The sequence below is a fragment of the Copadichromis virginalis genome, linkage group LG7 (assembly GCF_057382275.1).
Source record: "Copadichromis virginalis isolate Kocher_CV1m ecotype Utaka linkage group LG7, C_Virginalis_male_GT1.1, whole genome shotgun sequence".
In the NCBI taxonomy this organism is placed as follows: Eukaryota; Metazoa; Chordata; class Actinopteri; order Cichliformes; family Cichlidae; genus Copadichromis; species Copadichromis virginalis.
The window spans coordinates 52,777,322-52,794,179 of NC_140624.1; the positions used below are offsets into that span (position 1 = coordinate 52,777,322).

The 16,858-nt window shown below is 41.1% G+C and overlaps 1 protein-coding gene across 2 annotated transcripts in view; it reads left to right on the forward strand.

Moving 5' to 3' along the window:
- Positions 1 to 2,653: 2,653 nt before the first annotated feature.
- fibcd1b (fibrinogen C domain containing 1b) overlaps positions 2,654 to 16,858 on the forward strand; it is a 126,249-nt gene continuing 112,044 nt past the window's right edge. For both annotated transcript variants that reach the window (XM_085464130.1, XM_085464131.1), the window contains exon 1: positions 2,654 to 3,602. In XM_085464130.1, coding sequence (XP_085320256.1) covers positions 3,531 to 3,602 — 72 coding nt within the window. In that variant the 5' untranslated portion in view covers positions 2,654 to 3,530. The remainder of the gene's footprint in view (positions 3,603 to 16,858) is intronic.

A 16,858-nucleotide genomic window follows, 5' to 3' on the forward strand; every position in this document is an offset into this window, starting at 1 on the left:
TTAGCCTAACATGCATTTCTTTACTTGGGGGAGAACATGCAAAGTTTAAACAGGCTCTGCCTAGATTTGAACCAGGAACTTTCTTAGTATGAGTTGACAGTGATAGCTCGTGCACCAACATGACTGCCCTATTTCAGGTCTCATATCTGTTTCAGGGGACCTTCTGACTACTGTAGCACATCTGTTGCCTTTGTGCACTATCTATGATCACTTCTATGTTTACTGTTTAACTCTTTGGAGGTTCCTCCATGAATGCTCAAAGACCAGCAGGTCCCTATGACTGCAGGAACTTGGGCAAATGTGGTGGGAAGACTGAAAAATCGTGTGACACCTCAAATTTTGTCATCACTTTCCCATAAAAAAAACACAGACGTGTGCCACGTCAAAGTCTCAAGATTCTTTAAAACCACCATTTTCTTGAAATCCATCTCAGTTTACAGTATATAGGTCAGTTTCGACCCAGGTCAGCTAGCCCCTGCACAACAGTGTCAAACTTTCAAATAGTTTTTGTGTATTTTGGGTCACTTTAGGAAAAGTCACCAAAATTAAGGCTAAAAGGATGACATTCAAGGTATTTTTAATCCTGCTAAATGTCAGGACAGGTCCAATTTGACCCAAACAATATGTAAAGGTTAACAATACCCTCAATTAACTGGTGGGTGTCAGATCTGCTAACAATGTACATTGTTTAGCAACGACTCATTATTCCCCTCAACCCATCCTCACTCCTCTGCCAGCAACTGCATCTTTATCACAGGGTTGAGTAATGTCACTCCTGCTTTGCCCCCTGCACTAATTATCAGATCTCTAATCATCAGTTTATCACACTTTCTTAAATGAGCAGAAACAAGGCCAGTATTGAGGCCCATCTTATTGACCGTATCGACTGCGTGGAAAAGAGAAGGGTGGTGGTGGTCTGAGGTGGGAAAAATGTTGAAGAGAAAATTGATTTTTAGGAACGTTCATCAATTCATAACTGGAGTTCAAATAGTAGAGCTATTATGTTAACCAGCTGAGCTTTCTTTTAATGGTGTTTTTTTTTTTTTTTTGTAAAAACTGCTTCCAAAAGAACCAAACGAGTCAAGTGCACATTTTTCCCTTATTATCATTTCCCCCCTTCATAGTGGCAATTCATATGATTTTCCTTTTATTTGGTTGCCGCTACATAGTCACTTTACTACAGGTGGGAATGAAAGGAAAAGGCTGAATGAAAGAATGGCACAACACAAAATATGCAAATGATTCCACACAGATTCATCGCATGACACAATTGGGCAATTAACAGCTAATCACGCTCTGTGTTCAGCTGACTGGTGTGTCAGTAGATACAGTGCATTTAGAACTATGGCAGACACCAGAGTCAGAAACAGAGATGGGAAAGTGCGCGTTTACAGACCTTGATACTTGTGCATTAGTGCCATATGCATGGAAAAACAGAGGATCAACTCTACCTTAGAAAATGTCAGTGGCGTGATTAAACTGCAAGCAAGACTAGTCAATAAATTCTTCAAATACAGAGAAATTTTTTTATACCGAGCTTTAAGTGGAAAAACTCAATTTTAAGATGAATGCACACTTTAGAAGTCAGCATTGTTCTGCAGAGATGCAAAGAGAAGGTGATATGGTGAGATGAGTCATCCATCACCAACTTCTCAGTGTGTGGGCGAATGCATGTCATGCACCAAGAGAATGCCCATGGACATAAAGGCTTGACCCCAGCAGCAAGAGGATCCAATGGCTCTGTGATGGTATGGGAGGAATTTTGCTGGCATCAGGAAGTGTCACTGCAAACCACTGCAAAGCTGTACCGAGTGGCCACCTTTATTCTGTGACAAAACATTTCTTCCCTCATGGGAGTAGCCTATTTGAGGATGACAGTACCCCCTTCCCTATGGCAAAAGTGTTCACTGAATGGTTTGAGTCACTGGCCGGAGCTGTGGAAGCTTTTGAACCAACAGCGCTTCTCATAACCATCATTGAAACTGTCCAAATCTCTTTGGATGAATTGAGTTCAATCTCTCAGGTCGAGTGCAGAGTCAGTACAGACGTGCATGCAAACTGTAGTGATGTCAACACCAAACTGAGACGCTGTATGTATGTTTTTCTTTTAATTTGCCACCCCTTTTTTAAAAACTGGCCTGGATTTTTATGTTTGGGATTTGATGTCCACTAAGCTTGAAACACAACACAAACTTGTGTTAATCCAGGAAAGGGCTCTAGTCGTCTGACTTCTGTGAAATAAATGAGGTAGTAGCTTCAGTTTAATATTCTGATTCATCTCCCTCTTTTTTTATATACCTCACTGAGGTTCTTCTGCCTTTAACTCCCAAAGAGCCCCCCCCCCCCCCCCCCCCCCCCCCACACACACACTTCTAACGGCTGTCACACCAATTAGAAATCCTAGGTAATCTTACGTCTAGTCATTAAAATCCAGTCAGACACTGGATGCAATAATGTTCAAAGGGTGCTGTGACAATCTCTGAAATATGAAGCAACCTTTATTAGATTTCCACAAGGAGGATTCCGTCAGCAATCTGTTCTCAGGATTGTGTTTAACCGCCTACAGTCTGTTGTCTCCACATTAGAAATATATATATATATATAATCTATGATCTGCTTCTGTTTGGGTTGCAGCGGGATAGGAGGGTTTGCGCTGAGGTGGAAGTGAAGCAGTAGGCGGTGAGGCGGTGGCACATCTATCGAGGGCAGGGCGATACTGGGGTGGAACGTTGCCCTGGAGCGCGCCGCACGTACCGAAGGGACGCGCTGATTGACAGTCGGAGGCACGGAGCGCCCCGTGCGGAGCTCGCAAGCGGAGCACGCTAATCTCACCGCAACACGTCTTGTCAACGGCATTGTGTGAAATTCCCAGATAGATCAGCCTGGCGCAGAAAAGAAAAAGAGCAAGAGTATCCGTCCAGCGGCTCCGTTATTGGAGGGTTTCTGGAGAAGTGGAAAGGACGCGGCGGCTCTGCAACTCTCTCCCCATCTTCTCTCTACCTGTTCAGTGATAAGTGGAAACAGTCTTGGCCAACCTGGCGCCTCAAAGTGTCCGGATAACGGGAGTGGGTGGACGCAAAGGTCAGAATGCACCAAGCAATCTGAGCGAACAAAGATTTTTGTCGATTTCTTTTTGTGGACTAAAAGGACTGCGCTTGGTGCTTGATCAAGATACATTTTTGGGGGGAGAGGTTGCTCTTTTTAAAAAAAAAATTGTTAAATGCAAAATAATCGCGTTTGTGAATCTGTTTTTAATTTCCAGGCGATTGTAATAGAAGAAAACTCTTTCTAATTGGAATATTGGATACAGAAGCAGGAAAGTCTGGAGGAATTTAGTCTAAGTTCCCTTGGTGCGTAATGTGTGCAAGTGCCACATAAGTACTTTTGCCTTGTCCGTTTTTCTACGTCCAGTACCCCCATTTTTCTTTCTCATGGAGTAGGCTGAATCGCAGGTAAAGACTTAAAAAGAGTGGGCTTATTCCCTGCCGCCCCGAAACACAGGCGGATTCGATGCGCCGATTCTTCGTGTGATGGTAAATGACCGATGGGGAATCATGAACAGCTCTTCTGAACTCGAAGATGGAACTCGGCATAAAAACCAGGTATGTTCCGCACATTCTCCACTCGATCTGTGGGCTTTTTTAAATTACTACTATTATTATTATTATTATTATTATTATTATTATTATTATTATTATTATTATGAGGAGTGGTGCATCTGCTTGCTGCAGTGTTACCACGCTGAATTTGGTGATGTGCCTCTCGGGCGAATCACTGCACTGTAGAGACAGAAGCTGCAGATGAGCTGTTATTCCCGACTCCCCGAGCTTTAGCACTTCTGTTCCTGTCATAATGTTTCAACCCACCCGCGGATCACACGGTCCCCACGGCTACTTTTTATTTATTTTTTTATTTTAATGTGTCACAGCGCGCGAACGTGTTAGTTAGCCCTACTTAGAAATACATTAATTAAGGGGAATAGGTGAAAATCACTGCAGGAGATAATTGCGCATCTCGGCTGCATCCTCACCACATATTGTCAGATTACTTCGGGCTGCAAGCTGCTCGCTTGTCTGAAAATCCCGTTTGTCTTGTTGAAAATGCCGAAACTTGGCGCACAGACATCCTCCCGACAGTCTTGAGTTCAGCCTGTCTCCCGCTCGGGTGAACTGGGACAGGGTCGGACGTGTATGGTGTTGCATGCACGAAAGGCTTACTTTGGGGAATAGTCAATGTGTTTTCACAAGGTCAGTAGAGGGTTATTGACAGCCAATGAGAGAGAGAAAGAGACAGAGAGAGGAGGCGAGAGAGAGAAAGGTCTCCTCGGGAACAAGGGATCGGATTTCGGGGCACTGATGCAGCTTGTGGCCTTTGCAAAACACACAGAAAGGAGAAAACACACGTTTTCCTTTCCTTGTTTCTAAAAATGTAGATGGCTTTTAATAAGAAATGTGAAAGTGCTGAAAAGTTCCTCAGAGAAATCTGAGACAGTAAGAGCAAATCTGACGTGAGCCTGCAGTTTGGCGACCTTTCCATTGCTGACGCACCTTTGATTTGTTTCAAAGGAAATCAGCTCACATAAATCGCACAATAGATTTTTTTAAAAATATACGACAACATTATTATCCCAGTGAGACTAATCAATAATATGTGCTTTTAGAATGTTTTTGTTTTGTTTTTTGTACTGTGAATTGCGAATGGTGCCATTCCAATTGTTAGAAAGACGCTCGACTTTGGCACATTTCTAATACTGCTTAGGTGTTGGATGTGTGGCTTGCTGCTCTCCTGTAGATTTCAGGGCTCAGTCAGAGTCACTTGCATGGTGGCACTGTGGGCCTGTGTTTGAGTCTTGCTGCACGAGTATGGACTGATACCGAGATGAGTTTAATGTGTTGTATGTTACAGCTGGCAGATCTTCATGTAACCTGCTTATAAGTGAAGTCGAGGCCAGCGTTTTATTGCCTACAAGCTCCCCTGTCTATTTTATAAGCACTTAAAGGTCACGTGAACACCAGATAGCCTGCCCTGGGTTTTAATGTGTTGAGTGTGTGTGTGTGTGTGTTCTGCAATGCTAGCCTCTCTGTGTCTGATCAGTAAACTAAACTGAGGTTGGGGGGGTGTTGTTGATGAATGAATGAAAAGTGAAGAGTCATGTTTAGATTTAAAAAAGAAAAATCTGAATGACTCTAATATTGTGAAAAAGCCGAATGTTATCCATAACTTCAACACTGGGTGAGAGGAGATGTTGTGGGAAATAAGAATGCCTAATGCTCCAATCTGTCCCACTCCTCCCTACATCAATCTGATCTGTCTCTTTCTTCGGCACTTGTTATGTTACTATCACACACAGGCAGACATAGCCATTCTCTCTGCCACCCCCACCCCATCCCTCTTTTTCTGTCAGCCAGTCTCTCCCTGCAATCTTTAGCAGTAATACCAATCTTTTATCTCCAGTCTCGTGCTATTGACACAGTCATTTCAGACCCAGTGGGGAGGGATCAGGTAATAGAGATCTCTTGCGGTCTCTGTTTGTCTTGATATTACAAAACATCGCCTGGTATTTGTCTGGTAACTCTGCATATTTGAGTCGTTGCTGTAGGTGGGCTGTCATCTGTGCCCTTTTGTAACAGATGGGTGCCATTTAGAGAAAAGCGGAGATTCAAGTGCGACTTAAAAACCGGCTTTGAAATCTTCGCCAGATACAAAGCAACTGTGTGACTGTGGCCACATGGTTGGATGTGCTATTAACTTGGGAGAATTTCAATAGCGGAGCATTCATATTAGGCTTTTTTGATGAAAAAAGTCAGAGCTGAGAAAAGTCAAGGCAAAAAAAACAACAGAAAAACAAAAACAAAATATGATAAGAGCAGGTTGCTTTGGAATGAATACACATCCCCAGAGTAAGAGCTTTTGGTCGCATGCAGTCCAAATGATGAAAGCCCAAAGGACTGGATGATGATTATAGGAAAACAGAACTTGTTTTCAGTCATTTACATAATATCAAAAAGGTATCCAAAGGACAAGGAAGTGAATTATCATGTGACTCCTGAAGCCAATGACCTGCTTAACTGTTAGGATTTAACCTCCATTTTCTCTCACGCTCCGATGAAAGCCGCTCGCCTGAATCGTTAACCTGTTTGCTTACATGGCTGGAATGAATTGATGAAATTGTGATTCATCAACTCTCTGTTTTAAGTTATGTATCAGTTTTACATTTTTGTAATTCAACACTGGAATAAGAAAGGTTTTGTTCTGTACAGAAACCCCATTGTCCTGTAGGTCTTCTTTTGAAAGGTTAGCTATTCTATTCAATTCAATTTTATTTATACAGAGCCAAATCACAGCAACAGTCACCTCAAGGTGCTTTATATTGTAAAGTAGACCCTAAAATAATACACACAAAGAAAGACCCAACAATCATATGCACCCCCATGAGCAAGCACGTTGGCAACAGTGGGAAGGAAAAACTCCCTTTCTATATCAGATTTATAGATTTGTATATTAGTTACTGTGATGTGATTCTTATAGCAGGTTAAGGGGCATTTTCTTTTTAAATTTCATAGTGTGATATAAGTGCATACACATGTGCTAACACCTATGGTATATATAAATGTACTGCACATAGGATATGTCTGTATATTTCTCATCTTTACCACACATGATGCAGAAACACGCACACAGTACAGCTTTAAAGGGAGATAAGCCCAGTGGGGTTGCCCACTTGGGCTGGAGATAATCAATAACATTCTCTAAACTTTCCAAAGCATTGAGGAAAAAAACCTTTTTGTTTATGACTAGAAAACCATGGAATATATCTGACAGTTTGTCAGCTCTTACACCCTAAGCTTCACTTTAGAACCACAACCAACACAAACTGATCAAAGTCAAGAAATGGAATCAATGAGTCAGCAAAGCGTGTAACAATAGTTAGGAAGTCTATCTATCTCCAAAACATCATGAAGGAAAGCTATATGAAGGAGGAGGATGTGCAACACATACATGCAAAGATATGTGCACACACACACTATGTTTATCACACACAAGTATCAAAAACAGACTCAGCAGCAACCCATATCACAAATTATGTCGACACCTCTGCTGGTATTTATCAAACTGCACTAACTCACTTAATTAGATGTTGTACCCACACGCAACTGTGGCACAAGAGTCAGGCTCTGTAGCACTTCATGCACACACTGATTTACGCCTACAGCAATAGTGGAAATTTTTTTATTTCTAAGTAACTGTGTGATTATTTTATTTCCGTCCTGTACATTAAACTGAAGTGCCCTGAAGTGAGTGCAATCACTAAGTAATCTTGCTCATGTACTAATGGAATATGTATCATATGTATTTTTTAAGCACCTTAACCTCAGTTTTTAATGGAAGGGAAACGTGCAATATCTTCTGGTCAATGGGAGGGGGTGTGCCAATCAACAGTAGTCTCATCCTTGATATTGCTCAGTAGCATTCAAACATAATGAAGAAGTTCCAAAGTGCCTTTAGATTTCTGGATAACAGCACAACACGATTGCAGAGTGGCTACTCCATGATAATAACGACAAGCAGCTGTTAAGAGGCAAATGATGGTAATCTTGATATCTGCAATCACAAAGCACGCTTCTTTGCAGCTCTGAATCGTTCAGGTCCCGATTTATAGCGTTCATGTGACGAGTTCAAAACAGTAATGTGCGTACAACTGAGAAGCCATTTACACTCGACAAACAAACACATGAAATTGCCATGATCACTGTACAAAAATGGTAATTATTCTTTTTTTCCATATAAAGAATGCGTGAAATGGCAGCAAAACCTTTCCCACATAGCGATCAATACAGAGAATTATTAATCTCCTCTTCTCTGTAGAGCCTTTTAAACCAAAAGCCATAATTAGTGAAAAAGAGTGAAAATATAGATGAGTGCAGCCTGTAAAAAGTCAGCTACTTCCCAAAGGATTTGGTAAAGACCAAAAACATGACTAAAAGAGAGTCGTGGCTGTACTTACATTCCCCGCTGCTAATTAATGATCAAATTAAAACTGCTGGCATGCCCACAGTTAGCATACTAGCTAGGATGATAGCTAGGATATGCAAAGATTTAACATTTATTAACTGTAACAGAAAGAATTTGCAGTTGTCATCATAGTTTAAACTTTTACTCGCTACGGCTTATTTGTGTTTAATAGGGCAGCATTTGCGATTGGAAAATTGCGGCCTTTCATATCGTGACTTTGATTAATTGTTCGGCCCTAATAACAACGCTACACTGGAAGCAGACACATGTGAAGTATATGTTCTATACAGCCATGCCATGATACTTTAATCATCAGCATAACAGTATGTTGAGGGCTGAAGATTGTAAATGCATGCCGTCTCCGTGACAGATGTGGGCTTGCTGCTTCTGTGGGTACCCTTGTCGAAATAATGAACCTGCTGAGCTGGCCAGAGGTATAGGAGGCCATGTGGACTGGAGCAAAACAGAGCAGAGAGACTTCCCTGGATCACTGGGCCTGTGATTTCCCTGTGGGGGGTCTTGCTGTGGCAGGACTACAGCTCTAACAACCTCGGCCTTGGTCTCCCCTGCCTTGCTCTGGCTTGGCATCGAGGAAGCACCTGACACCAAAGGGCTTCGTGTATTTGTCACATCACCGATACGGATACAATAATAGCTACACATTCTGCTTTCAGTCAACTTCAGCGCATCAATTACAATGATAATGTGGAAGTTGCTTTCTCTGTCTTTACATGTGGGCACTTTTGTCTGTACTGTAAACATCTCAAATTAGGCTGTGTTAAGAACTGTACAGTACATGAAAGTACTTATAGTTTGACATTTTCATGCGAGGGTCTATGCATGTTTCTCTTGTGTGATGACTTACTTTTATCAATCCTTTCAAACTTAGTTGGGGGAGGGGGACAGAATAGATATAGTAACTCTATTTATCAAGAAGAAAACAAAAACAGTCCCTCGGTGTCACTGATTTCACTTTGCTCTTCATAGCAACATCCCCTATAAACTGGCGCGTGTACTATAATGAATTTCAAAGCCTTAATTTTTTGCTGTTTCTCATCTTCCTGTGGGTACGTCTCTTCTCACATAAATGCTTTTCTAATTGCCTCTCTCTGTTTTTATTCTTTGTATCGGTGCAATATCAGCTTCCTTCCAGCTATAAACACATCCATGCGCTATAGATGCTTTCCATTGTTTTAGTATTGTTGAATTGTGGGTTCAAAGCCTAAGTGGTTCACAGGAGTGTAGGACTATTGTTAGAATGAAGGTATGAATGTGTGAGAGGACCCTGTGTGTTGGTGGATCAAAGAGGTAATGAGCCATTACTGTCAAGTTGTTATATAAGTGAAGAGTGCTTTCTCATAGAAAGTGATTGAGTGTCGTAATGGAGCGGCATGCAGTTTTGTTTAGGTTTCCGACACAGACAGAGCCATTTTGTGTAGCATCCCAGCACACTCCATGGTTACAGCAATAGAAATGGTCACTGTTCAGCTGCAAAATACTGAAGGGTCATAATGAGCAATGAGGCCAGAGGTGGCCAAAATATTGGTTACCAAATTGCTATGGAAATAAAAAGCAGATGCATGTTGTTTTTTTATATTTTTTTAATATTTCCAACTTTTTTAGTTACAAAATGGTTGTAAACAGATAGTCTTAATATGTTGAGTTATTTTTTTTAATTGAATAAAAAAAAATATTTATGTATGTATTTCAATGTAGAATGTTGGTGGTTCAGTCCCTGAAGAACCAGAATCCAATCCAATCTGAACCCCGAGCTGATCCTGATGCGTTCATCGGACTCTGAATGTGTGTCCGAATACTGGATAGGAAGTACTTATGCAGATGAGACATATTGTATAAAGCCACTTAAGCGCTTAAGTACTCAAATGGCACTATATAAGAACCACTCCCATATTTGGAGTTTTCAAAATCCAATACATAGGCTGTATTTTTTCAAAATATTGGTTTATGTGTAGGGATGGGTATCGTTTAGGTTTTATCCGATACCGGTGCCAAACCGGTACTTTTCAAACGGTGCCGGTGCTTAAACGGTGCTCAAACCGGTGCTCAAACCGGTGCTTAAAGAATGGAGAACACAAAATTGGTCCAAAAACCTCTCATGTTCAGCTGTTTTTTTGTAAAAAGATAACAATGTTAGCCTTTTCTGCAGCTATAGGGGATTTATGGCATCACTCTGGGCTGGAAGCAGTGCTTAAACAATGGAAAAAACACAAACTTTGTCCAAAAACCTCTCATGTTTAGCTGTTTTCCACTTTTTCTTTGGTCATTTTAGCCTTTTTGGCCAGGGTGAAGGGAGTATCTGCCATCAAACAAGAAGACAGCCGCATGTAACTACGACGGTGTTTGCTAGTTCACCTTACATGCATTAATGTAATAACGTGGTTAGCCTACTCAACGTAAATTACACACAAACAACATTAAGCTACTCACGCAGAGAAGAACGGCTGCTGCTGCCATCATCATCCGTCATCATTTCTGCTACACTGGCAGGGCTAGGGGCCAGGACTCTCTTCGGGTTTTTGGGGGATGTTGCTAACTCCGGGTCCGATAACAGGCACCACACCCGCAGTAGATGTGCTCAGTGTGAGGTCTCGCAGCAAGCTATCAAATACGCGCATTTTTCAGCTTTTAAAAAAACGCTATGCGTCGCCAGGTGTTTCATCAGATTCGAGGTGTTACCTCTTTGCACAGTATCACAGTATCAGCTTAAAGCACTTGTTGCAGGCTGCTGAGTTTGCATATTTTGCTGTCAAGTACAGCCAGACTTTTGACCGCTTGGCCTTGGGCATTTTTAATCTGTAGCTCTGCTCTAAAAGAACGTACGTACCTGGACCCGCCTACTATCCTCAGAAACGTAAAATGATTGGCTAGAATCTAAAGTGTATCACAGCTCAGGAAAAAAAAAGCACCTAAATAAAGCACCAAAATGTGCGCTGCTTTTCGGTCTGGTTACTACCGTTTATGTCAGAACCGGTGCCATCATGGCACCGGACACCGGTACCCATCCCTAGTTATGTGTATTAAGTTCTTACAATAATGACATAAAGATCATCTTTTTTTGTTGTCATGACAAGTCGTATATCACTCATGTCTTATAGTCTGCTAGCATTAGCTTGTTGTTATTTTTGTGGTGTTGAAAACAGAGAAGTTGCAGAGCGCCTTCTGATGGATAACTGTGTAATTAATTTTCAATTTTCCACTGTTGTAAATGCCAGTACCAATATACTGACAAATAGATAATACACAAATACAACCCTATGGTTAAATTGTAATTTGGCTAGTTCATGGTAGGATTAAGATTATGAGTCTGTCTCATGATTGTGTTTAATGTTCTCATGTTTCCTACTATTTTTATAAGTATTTCTGTCATCTTTTGTTCTAATACGACGTTTTTGTAAACAAACTGCTTGTTGGTAAAAAGTCCAGGAGGGGCATCTAGGCGATATTCAAAAAGGACATAAAACAGGTCACATCTGGAATGCCTGCACCATTTTTCAAACAAGACTACAGATCCACAATATTGGTGAGCTAGTGGATATTCAGAATAGAAATGTATGCTGGGATGCGTAGCTCTATGAAGATAGGCCTTTGCTCATCTGAAGGTTAAACATGGGAACTGCTTTCCTGTGTGCTTTTCACCCCTTATTTCTATATTTTTTCTCACTTTCTCAGTGTATATATTTCTTATTCACATGAATGTGCAGACTTTCAGATCTCTAGTGCTGCAAGCTGGCCAACGAGGCCTTCGGAGAAAAAAGAGCCATTATCCAGGAAGGACAGGAACACAAATGAAAACAGAATTTGATGAAGAAGAATGAAAACAAGACCTAGAGTAAAGAAACAAAAGAGTAACCCAAAGTGGAGTAAAAATGACACAGGAGGGTTGGAGCGAATGAATCATAGACAGTCCCAGATCAGTGTTGCGTAGACAGCGGGCTAGCTGGGGGCACATGTACCTTTGCAAGATGACGCAGATATATTCCAGCTGCTCAAAATCCCACGTACCATCAACAAAGGGTTGTTATCAGATATACCACACATTGCTTTTGGGGAGGGAACGCAGTCTTTTTCCACACAGTCAACTCTTGGATCAGTTACAAGGCTCATTGCAGATGCCCCAAAGCATCACCAAGGGCTCACTCGCATTCAGGAAAACAGCTGTAATAGGGAATAACTGTACCTAATTGATTCATGGTTCTGGTGATTATGTTGATTTTGTGCACTACATACGCTTTGGGTCAAGTGTGTATGCCCGAAGGTGCACGTGACTCAGTGTACTTGCATGTCCTTAAATGTGTGTGGGCAAACACAACGTGTGTACATGATGATGATGATGGTGGTGGCCTGTTGTATGTTTTTGAACAGTTGTGAGAAAAAGTAAATGCGAGCATTAAGAAAGAGGCCAAGGTTACTCTCTACCAGCCAGAGCACGTATTGACAGACCTGTCAACAAGCTGACCTGATGGGTAGGGTTTTACAGTAGAAGAGCTAAGAGTCCAGGAAAAGACTTGGGGGGAGAGGAAAGCAGGCAGGGAAGGACATGAAAAGTACATCTGTTGGACCTTTGCTGGTCCTGCAGCATATGTTGCAAAAAAAGTCATGAAGATTAAAAAAGGAACACTTTAAAGGAAAGAAAATGTTTTATTTTATTCCAAGAGACTATAATATCACTAATATGCAGCTGATCATTCACCTCCCTGCTAATTCAGCATTAAAAATGCATTGGAAATCACCTGTGAGAGGCAGCAGAGCGAGGCAGATGAGAGGTGTGTGGAGATGGGAGGAAAAGAGTGGGCTAGATGTGAAACGAGCGGTGGGGTGAGGGATGAGAGCGATGCAGCGTGTGCATGTATTACAGAGTTCAGTCATCGCAGAGGACAACTAGCCGGGCTCGTTTCCCTGACAGATTGGACCCTATCTTTATATCTGCAGTGAGAAATGTCCAATTTCCTCCTGGCGATTTCAATGTAAGAGTTAAAGAGCTCTGTTCATGTCACGCTAGCGTCTTGATAAAATAGAGATGTGAGATTAGGATCCTTCTTTTAAGCGAACATACATCGCTCCACAACACCACATAATGGGCTTTTTTTTGTCTTGATGCTCCCTCATCATTAATCAACTATTAAATATCATCACACATGGAAGCACACAAAACAAGTCACCTACGCATTTTTCCTTTCTGATGCATCAAACTAAAAATGAAGCCTGAACAGTGAATTAATTGAGCGAATTCATTTGAAAATCTAGTAAATAATTTATGATATACAGGGAAGTTTAATCAAGAAATCCATCTGCTGGCCACTGGACCTGGAGCAGAAAAAGCATAGGAGAGCAGGGGGTAAGAGGATGATAATGCAGTCTTAACATAAACTAAGCTGAATATGGAGAATGCCTCGGAGCAAGCCACAGCTGATTTTTAAAATAGTAATGCTAAAGAGTGTCATCTCTTCCTGTGCTTGTGTACTGGGGGCCTCTTTTTACTGCCAGAGCACACGTGATCGAGATACTTTGCTCTCTCTCGTGCAGCCATCTCTCCAAAATCACATTATTGGTTCTTCTCTGAGCCAAGTAAAGGCAATTCCACAGCAAACCAGCTTCATATATTTACCTGCTGATGACTTGCTTAAGCTAACGGAGGAAACATAATAGCGTCATTATGGGCCATGCGCCATCAGATGTCTCAAGGTTAATAGCAGCATTAATTGACAACAAGGATGGAGGCTAAGAAAACCTTGTTCTAATTAGGTAGTATTCTTGACTTATGAATTGGCTTGGAAATGTAATTCCTTATCTATTCAGTTAAATGTGTCAGAAAAAACACACTCAGTGGATGGTTAATAGCCACCGACTTTTTTTTTTTTTTTTTTTAGTTTCAAGGACCGGCTTTTACAAGATAATAAGAAATGAGAATTAATTAGATCCTGCACCAAACCAAGCCCAATCCCTTCCTTTAAAATGTACATCACATTTTCTGCAAGGATGGCACTGACCGCAAGCAGTAAAGCATCTTTGGTATCAGTCATTAATAGTAGAAGAGTTCCCGCTAACTATATTTTAAGTCAGTTATGTTTTACGTTTGTGATTAGTAGGATATGAAGAAAACACCAAGAGAGAGGTTAGGTGAGTGATATGAGTATCCCAAAAGGTATTGGAAGTGAGAACAGTTTTAGGAGAGGAATAAAAAATAAATAAATAAAATAGATTTGATCCATGAAATCTATCCAGGACTAATCAGACACAGAGGGAGGCAGGGGGGTATGCAGAAATGTATTTATTGCAGCTATCCAATTAAACAGTTATGACAAACTCATGGCTAATGTATTAACAGACTTATCCACTAACATCCATTATTTATTCATCATCAAAAATTCAATCTGGCAGACTGTGTGCCATTATTCAGATGTGCTGGGGGAAAGTGGCACATTTGAATAAATGAGGATTGTAGGCCTCACTCCCATGGCTTGTTGTTATTCCAAAACCCTCCTTTTAAGTGATTCAAACATTAAATCTGTCAAAAAAAATGTAGGAGAATGATTGTTGTTGCGTTTTGTTTTTTTTTAAAAATCCCTCCCTAGCCCACATAGCTGGATTTACTATATCTTTGGGAAGAAACATATTATTGTTCTCAGCCCATTTAAAAAAAAATCACACAGACACAGAGCTGCTGAAATGGGCTTTGTCATACATCATCTACCTTGCATTTTTTTAATCACCAAAAAGAAAACCATTATGCTTTATGTCAACTTACATCTCATTTCAGAGCAGTTTTTGAGCCCCTCGTATGGCTTCACTAGACAAGAGCATAATTATTATATGTGGTTTGTCTTGTCTCCTTTGGTGAAATTCTGCACGTCTCTGCAATACTATATCCTGAATGTGATTGGATATGGAAATGTTGAGTACTGCAGACCACTCGTTCTGCTGATGCTGTGGAATTTGGCATCAACAGAACGACATATTCCTCAGAGAAACAAACACTCACTCATGCAGACACCTACTGTGCATGAAACCGGACACACAGACTCTTTAGTAATGCAAAACATTACAGGAAAACCAGCTACAGTAAAATGTACACATCTAAAGCTCGGTAGCTAAAGCAGCTCGTGAATGGACACAAATATCCAGGAAACAGCAGATAATAGGCATAGCATTCTGCAATATTCCTAATACTCAATATCACATGCAATACATTTTGACATGGAGTCTGTAGTCCGTAATAAGCTTGTAATGTTAATGCTTAGCATGGACCAGCAAGTTCATCTTGGACTGACTCACTTTGGTTGATCTGGCTTCACTGAGCCTAGCATTAGGTGCTCTGAATAACTAACATCACAGAGCAGGCTGTGTTAGATTTAGATTTACCTATTCAGCAAAAACCATTTTCATGTGAAAGAGGTAGAAGTACATAATTGCAAACTCCATTATGATAATTATGAACAAAGCACCGGGAAAATGGTGTTATAGTTACACACAAATTATGATTTGACATTTAAAATCTGATCTGCAAATATTTCCGATGGTCTTCCTGTCAGTCCTGTGGGAATGATGACTGTAATTTAATCAGTAGTGAGCTGCTGGTCTGATCCTCTGAAGTTAACCCGGTCGAGAATAGCGCTGGGATGACCTTGGTGATCCAACCTGGAAGACCAGGAAACACTTGACCCCTGTTTCAATCCAGGGGGTCAGTGTTGACATTGTGGAGGACTATAAATACCTTGGAGTACACATTGACAATAAACTGGACTGGGCTAAAAACACCACAGCACTTTACAGGAAGGGCCAGAGTCGTCTCTATTTTTTGAGGCGACTGAGGTCCTTCAACATCTGCCAGAAAATGCTGAGGATTTTCTATGAGTCTGTGGTGGCCAGTGCGATCCTCTATGCTGTTGCATGCTGGGGGAGCAGGCTGAGGGTCGCAGATGCCAACAGACTTAATAAACTGATCCGTAAGGCCAGCAATGTTGTGGGGATGGAGCTGGACTCCCTCAAGGTGGTGTCGGAGAGGCGGATGCTGTCCAAGATAAAGACAATGTTGGATAACACCTCCCACCCACTCCATGACATGTTGGTCAGTCACAGGAGCTCGTTCAGTGAGAGACTGAGATTACCGAAAAGCACCACTGAACGACACAGGAAATCATTCCTGCCTGTGGCCATCTCCCTGTACAATGCATCCACTTAACACACTGTTTGCTGCTACAGCTACACATGTTTCTTTTCCAAATATTTATTTATAAGTGACTTATGTATGTATGTATGTATATATATGTATATATTGTACTATTCTTAGTTAGCGTATTGTCTGTCTTGTCTTAATGTTGGTTTAAAATGGAGCACTGTAACAAAAAATAATTTCCCCCAGGGATCAATAAAGTATTCTGATTCTGATTCTGATTCTGATTAAAGTGAGACATCTGTGTGGCAAAGGTAAACACGAGTTAAGCTGATAGTTTGCTGATAATCTTCTCTGTGTGTAAAGTTTACCATGTTACCTTTACCTTTACCTTGGTAACACAGTAGTAAAGGAAAGTACCACTTTTATGAGCTTTCATGAGCAAATATCTGCAGACTGACTCTGCACATATTTGCTCATAACCTTGGTCATATGGGATGAACTGTTGAGATCTCACCATAAATGTTACAGTTTGTCTTTGAGAAACCATGACTTCATAAAAATTAATTCAACTCTATGATGCATAAAAACAACCAGCTGGGCAGAGGTTTTGTATTTTCTTGTTGTGTGAAAGGCAAGCAGTGTCCTTTACTGGCATTTTGTCTGACTTGGCTCTCACAGTGTGTATTGGCGTAGACTTGATAGCCACCTGTA